Consider the following 7,375-nt stretch of genomic DNA (forward strand, 5'->3'; position numbering starts at 1 on the left):
ACTATATCCACTAAACATGTTTTCTTGTCTAAAATGTGCACAAAACAGATTAAACAAAGCATATTTGAAATATTTAAGCAACCTTCAAAGTGTTCTTCATATTCAAGTGATATTCAACCCACATTCATCAATAAACAACCCAAAATTTATGTATAAACCCTCTAACCAAACCCCTAATATCATTCGGATAACAAAAATCATTCAACCTAAACAATATAACATATCCTTTATTAACATGATCCGAAACATATAACAATAATCGATTTAACCAAACATTGTAACAACCGGAAATCAACAATATCAACTAAGTAACCAATAATCATGCAATCATTTGGAGGCAATTTATCACCATCATGTAACAAAACACCTAATGAACACTAACCGGTTGATGTTGAGGGTGTGAAGATCCGATGAACCGACTTTCGGGTGGTGATCTTGAGCTCGATCCGGGGGTCTTGGTGTCTCCGGTTGGTTCCGAGTAGGAAGAGGAGATGAAAGGAGGTTGATGATCTTAGGGTTTTAGGGTTTAGTGAGAGGAGATGAGGGTGAAAAATGGAAAAAGGGTGTGAGGGTTGGGTTATATAGGATCTCGAGTTGGGGCTAGGGGGTTCCGGGTTGGGTTCTCGGTCACAAGGCCCTAACCGGCCCAACTGCTACTGTTCACTCGAGACCGAGCATGGTCTCGAGTCGGGTTTCGGCTCCTATATATATAACACACACACACACACATATATATATATATATATATATATATATATATATATATATATATATATATATATATATATATATCTATACGTACACATATGCACCCAACACGTAATAACAAGCAATTCATAATTTTTCACTTAATAGTTTACGTACACACATGTTACATCGAAAGGTTGTCCGGGAAAATCCGAAGTGTCACACGCTTCGAACCCGACGACAGAGATGATCAGAGGTTTTCCGGTAATGGATTTGGTAATGATTTTCTAATTTGTATCTTTCTGTTCATGTAATTTAAACATTGATGTTTTAAGGTTGTTTGGTTTTGTCGATTGTGTATATCATTTTTTCTTTATTTAACAGTTTTCAATATTTTGATGTTTACTCTATTTCGTGATTGAGATTGGATAAGATTGTTGTCACTTTTAAAATGGTTTATATTGTAATCTTATTTTCCATTTAGGTATAGATTGTAGAAAATCATTTGACTTTATTTGTTTGTTAGTGTTTAACATTGACGGTATCGTGCTCTTTTCATTACATTATTCTTATTTTACAATTTGAAGTTTTGAATATGATTATACTTTTTATTCTTTGTCACCAGTACTTATCCAACATGGTGTAAGCATATGTCTAAAGAGGTTGATGTTACTTTGGTAAGTATTTTCTTTTTTAAATTCTATGTGACACTTTTAAGAATTAAACGCATGGATTGGTTCTTTAGTTATCTACATATTGTTGGTTATTTAGTTATGGTATGCTTATAATCATTTTACCCTTTAGGTATATTATATTAACATTTCTACATATTATTAAAAATTAAGGATGATTAAACGTTCATTATTAGAATACAGCTTCTTTGTTCGTACGATTTCTATAATGTTATGATTTTGACGTTCTATGCCCTTTGGAAAAAACAAACCTTTGGACGAAATACGCAAAACTGACTAAAGCTCAGGGACGAAAATGGTATTTTATTCTAATAAAATCTGAATCTTTTAGTGTAACGGTTTAGGAAGATGTATGCATTAAAAATAGACTTTGGATGTGAATTTTCGTTTTTAGCTAATTGCTTTGATTTGACTCTTTTCAAATAAAAACAATCTAAATCAACCCGTTCATATGTATATGGGTTGCAATTACCAACTCTATGTTCAACTTTTCTCTTGTTCAGTTATGTTTATGATGATCATGGTGGCAATTTGGTAACACTGTATATTCGTTTTTGTCTCCAATGAAAAGTGATTAGCCTCTGATTGATTTATTTAAATATTAGGACAGCGGCAAAAGGGAGTAATTGCAAGATCGGTACTGTTAAGACCTGGTGGTCCATTGGCATTGGAACTCGCACGGCATCCCGTTGTTCTTAAAGTTGACGATTGGGTGTTTTGTCATGGTGGACTTCTTCCCCATCATGGTACAGATTTACCCTCATGTTATATATAATTATTATGATGTATGAAGCTCAATTTCCTCTATGTTGTTTATTTTCGCCAACTTTTACTCCCTTTGTCCCAATACAAATGCAACCTTAGATTGACTAAATAAGCGAATGGAATTGCATGGCTATGGGCTAACTGTATAAAAAAAGTAACCAACTTTTGTGAGACTAGAAAAAAAATGGTCAAGATTTCAGTAAATTTGATCCGAGGTTACTGACTTTCTTAAATGTTAATCTTACCTGTCTGCCATGCTAAAATGATGTGGCATCTGGCATAAGAAACTGGTTAACTTTGAAGATTAGCTTAGACCGGTATTTTTTTGAAACTTTGATGGGTTTTATTGGGTCAAAAAGGTGAAAAATACCTGAAACGCAAATGTGAGCAAAGTTTGTGACCAAGAGGGGAATTAATGCATTTAATTGGTTTGTTCTTGGTATTATTTTCTTTGAAGGAATAAATACTGATTTTTTTCTGGTAATGTTGCAGTTACGTATGGCATAGAGAAGATAAACAATGAAGTATCTAAATGGATGCCTAATGTTAATGAAGATGACAATGGGTGGCAAATACCCTTTATAGCTACCCGAGGCACAAAGAAGTTGAAATTATGCAACATCTTTCTAGTCATCCGGGTGTCGTGACATTAAAGGCGGTGTATGAAGATGCTCGGTTTTTTCATTTGGTTATGGAGCTTTGTTCTGGCGGGCGGTTGCTTGATCAGATGAGGGAAGACGTTTTGTTTTCAGAGCAAAAACCTACTAATTTGATGAAGGAATTGATGTTGGTTCTTAAATATTGTCATGATATGGGTGTTATTCATCACGATGTAAAGCCTGATAATATTCTTCTTTCGGCTTCTGGCTCAATTAAGCTTGCGGATTTTGGGCTGGCTGCTAGAATCGCTAATGGTACCAATTCTGATACGAAATACGCGGGTTTTGGTTTGTATAAACAGGTTGGTTCAGTTTCGGGTCGAACCCGCGAACGCATTTAGCTAAACGGGTCATGTACGTGTCAACATTGAGTGTTCATGGGTTAGCCCGTTTAACCCATTTATTTTATATTTCTTAAAAGTGTGTTTCATGTATGCCAAATTTTAAAAGTTAAAAGAAAAAAGTGACATAAGATTTTATAATTAAAATGCAAGGGTCTTTTATATTTGTTTGTATTTTTGGTTGTAAACGGTAATTTTGAAGTATTTATATGCAATGTAATTAAAGGTAAAAAGCTCGGGTTAAACAGGTCATCTTAGTGTCGACCTGTGAATATCCGTGTCGAATTGGGTTCATATGTCTTGACACGATTTTTGGGTTGTGTCAAATTTCTGGATTCATGTCAGGTTGGACCCACCAACCCACGAACACCACCCGTAACTTATGTATAGGTAACCATTTTGACCCGTTCCCTTATGAACGGATCAATTCAAAAATTTTAGCTAAAAGCGGACATTGATCTGGGTAGCATGGGTCAAACGGGCTGAACATAAGTGCATACATCATCCTAAATTGTATTTATATTTTATACAAAGATTCAGATTATTATTTTAATATGGTTTTATTATTCATAAATAGTTGTATGAATGCTCAAAAAAGTTTGTGGGTCGACCCGTCCCGACCCGACCTGACCCTGAATTTCTATGTACATATTACAGAATCAAGAACATGTACAATTTTTTTTTGACTTTTTTACACAGGTCAAAGTCTATTTACAGGTACAAATGTTTTGACTTTTTTACACAGGTCAAAGTCTATTCGGTGTGGTAGGAAGTCCTGCATATGTTGCTCCTGAAGTTTTGATCAGTGCTTATTATGAAAAAGTCGATATATGGAGTGCTGGTGTGGTCCTCCATGCACTTTTGGTCGGTCTCCTCCCGTTTGGTGGCGGTTCTGTAAATACCGTGTTTGAGGCTGTAAAAAACATGTCCATTAATTTTCAAGATAAGTTATGGGACTCGATATAACAACCTGCCCGTGATCTTATTGCACATATGCTAACAAGAAATGTATCCGAGAGGTACACTGCTGAAAACGTACTACGTAAGTTCGTTTCTTTTCATGTAGTTTTGTGTTTCGATAAGTTATTCTGATTTAGATTATATGGGGTCAAATAATTTGTTTTATCCATTATTTAAGGGAAAATTAAAAAAAATAGAGTCTACCCCTGACCCCTCTTTATGACTTAATTTAAATACATCTTATCTACATTTCTGATTGTTAATATTTCAATTTATTTATAAAAGACAATCCTCTAAGTTATGAATGATAATTTTTTAAAATTTTAAATTCTAGAGATCTTAACAATGTATATAAATCTCTTTAGAGTAAATTGCCAAAATTGTCCCTAAGGTTTGGGCATATTTGCCATTTTCATTCAAAACAACTTTTTTATACCATATAGTCCTTCACTTTTGGGATTTTTTGCTATTTTCATCCAAACGTCTAATTTGGATGAAAATGGCAAAAAAATCCCAAATCTCAAGGACAATTTTGGTAAAAAAAAAAAGAGTAAAATGCACGGATAGTCCCTGGGGTTTGGTGAAATTTCATCATTAGTCCCCAACTTTTCAAAATTACACTCTTAGTCCCTGTGGTTTGACAAGTTGTTACTCGGATAGTCCCTAAAGCGGATAAAGGTTACTCGGATAGTCCCTATGGTTTGACAAGTTGTTACTTGGATAGTCCCTGTGGTTTGACAAGTTGTTACTCGGACAATCCTTGTCATTTCACACCCACTTAACCAGAAAAACTAACCTCCATCCGCTTTGGGGACTATCTGAGTTATAAGTTGTCAAACCACAGGGACTAAGAGTGTAATTTTGAAAAGTTGGGGACTAAAGGTGAAATTTCACCAAACCACAAGGACTATCCGTGCATTTTACTCAAAAAAAAAAGTCAAGACGTTTGGATGAAAATGGCAAAAAATCCCAAAAGTAAAGGACTATACTGTACAAAAAAGTTGTTTTGGATGAAAATGGCAAACATAATGTTTGTGTGGATTTTTAAATGCTTATTGCTTAATGATTATCCAATTAACATCATAATATATGCCTTCATGCTGATTTTAAACTGTATGTTTGTTGTTTAGTTAAACTTTCATTTTGAAATTGTTGTTTAGTTAAACCTTCATTTTGAAATTGAATTGGTTATTAAATTTTTGTAAACTAATTTAAAGATGTGTCTATGATTTGTAGGATATGTTTAACGTGACCACCTATAGGGTTTCATCCAATTTATAGGTTAATATAAGTCGTTTGGTTTCTGGCTGATATATGATAAAATGTTGGTTCCCGAATGTTACAATAGAAATAATACATGTTGTTTGTAATGTATGGTGTATTCAAGTATCATTCATGCAATAGCTGTGTATATGGTTGTTGGCGACTTACTGTCGATGCCTTTCTAAGAACCAGTACTTTTTGTGTAGGCCACTCATCAAACATCTGCAAAGCCAAATCATTGATAAAGTGGAAGTATTTCTTAAGATCATCAATGGAGAGAGGTTCATCAATGAGGCGCCTAAGGCGCTTGTGCTAAAAGCCATATTATTTCCTACAACCATCAAACATATGTTATTGTACTTGTGTGTAGATTATTTTTTTCTTTTTTATCATTTTCTATTGTTTTCATGGCTTTAGCGGCATGTAAAAATTAATCCGCTAATAGTGTTTCTTCCAATGTATGCATTTTCACAGAATATTAAATTTCAAAGTAAATAATATGTTTTTGGTTGAAGCCCGCGTTTAACGCGGGCATTAACCTAGTTATATAATATATATATCAGTTGTAAATACAATGATGATGATGAGTTGTAAATACATGAAACCATCTCTCTCTATTTCTCCCCCAATAACTCCAAACTCAGATTTGTTTCTCCCCATCTCTCATCAACACAGGCAAAATACATTAAACCAACCCACCCACCCCTACCCACATTCTTGGAATGGCATAATGGTATATGTTGGCTAATGATTGTTTCATGTCGTGCTCTGTTAGAAGACTGTAATGCTTTTCAAACAAGTTCAACTGCAGTGAAAAGAAATCCCATTTAGAAAAGGAGACATGAAGATGATGCAGTAGTTGACTTAACTTACGGTTGATTAGAGGGTGGGGGGCTTTTTGACAACTATGATATGTGGAGATGGATGATGACGATGGTGTTACAACTATGATGGAGTTAATGGTATGCAGAGATGGCGTGAGCGACGTAGTTAATAGATGATGACGACGGTGCTACAACTATGTGGGTGGTTGCTACGGCTGTTGATGTGACTACGGCGCTGGTGTGAGCTCCGGCCGGCGGCCATGGCCTCTGACCGCATAAATTCAACATAATTCTTGCACCAACATACTCGTCTTCATCTTCTAATCAAAAGCCCCCACATCTTCACGTCTAACTATGATTAAAGAAATCGAATTTTGAGATTGTTATAAGAGGGTTGTTCTAGGGTTCTTAAATGGTGGTGGTTGGGTTTGGTGGTGATTGTCAGATCTAGATCTAGATCTGCTTGTTCAGAGAGAGAATGGATTTTTGAGATTGTTATAAGAGGGTTGTTCTAGGGTTCTTAAATGGTGGTGGTGGGGTTTGGTGGTGATTGTCAGATCTAGATCTAGATCTGGTTGTTCAGAGAGAGAATGGATTTAGGTATTATTTTTGTCTTGATTATTAAAATATTTCTTAAATGATTTGGTAATTGGTAAAAAGACTAAATTACCCTTATGTTACTAAAGTTAACTGAAAATTTTAACCAGGTTAATGCTAAATGACGTATGTTGTAGTGGGTTTTACAAATAAAGGATTGCGATTGTAATTATTGAAGTTAAAGGCTATCCATTGCAATTTGATACAAACATAAAGAACGAAAAGTGTAATTTACCCTTGAATTTAAGGAATTCCTTTGTTTTGTTTGGTTATAAGTTTGTTAATGAAATTGAAATGCAAAAATATCTAAAAAGACAAAATTTCCCTTTAATAAAAATATAAAACTCAAACTAAAAAGTTGTTCTTCATCTCAAAAGCCGCCAGCCACCATCTCTGATAACCAACGCCCGCCACCACCATCGCTGATTAGTTTGCCTTTAATCTGAGAGAAAAAGTAAGATCTTGCTGAAATTACTAGGGGTGGTGGTTGGTGTTTTTAGGTGGGTTTGAAAACACATGGTTCAAATGTCGCGAAATTTTGTTGGCTGGAGAAAAATGTTGGTTATGGTGGAGATGTGAATTATAAA

General features: G+C 34.8%; 1 protein-coding gene and 1 long non-coding RNA gene across 2 annotated transcripts; one reads left to right on the top strand and one right to left on the bottom strand.

The window, feature by feature from the left end:
* The first annotated feature begins 1,991 nt into the window (after nt 1-1,991).
* Nucleotides 1,992-5,862, top strand: LOC110885027 (serine/threonine-protein kinase PEPKR2). The gene is made up of 4 exons (XM_022132724.2): nt 1,992-2,125; nt 2,637-3,058; nt 3,890-4,186; nt 5,574-5,862. Exons 2-3 carry the CDS (start codon nt 2,758-2,760, stop codon nt 4,108-4,110), a joined length of 522 nt encoding a protein of 173 aa, XP_021988416.1. The 5' UTR covers nt 1,992-2,125; nt 2,637-2,757; the 3' UTR covers nt 4,111-4,186; nt 5,574-5,862.
* Nucleotides 5,863-5,869: 7 nt separating this feature from the next.
* Nucleotides 5,870-6,923, bottom strand: LOC110885028. The gene is made up of 2 exons (XR_002561844.2): nt 6,241-6,923; nt 5,870-6,172 (listed from the first exon to the last, which is right to left on the bottom strand). It is a non-coding gene; the product is annotated as an uncharacterized LOC110885028 (long non-coding RNA).
* Nucleotides 6,924-7,375: the final 452 nt, after the last annotated feature.

This window comes from Helianthus annuus, chromosome 10 (genome assembly GCF_002127325.2).
Source record: "Helianthus annuus cultivar XRQ/B chromosome 10, HanXRQr2.0-SUNRISE, whole genome shotgun sequence".
Taxonomy (NCBI): domain Eukaryota; kingdom Viridiplantae; phylum Streptophyta; class Magnoliopsida; order Asterales; family Asteraceae; genus Helianthus; species Helianthus annuus.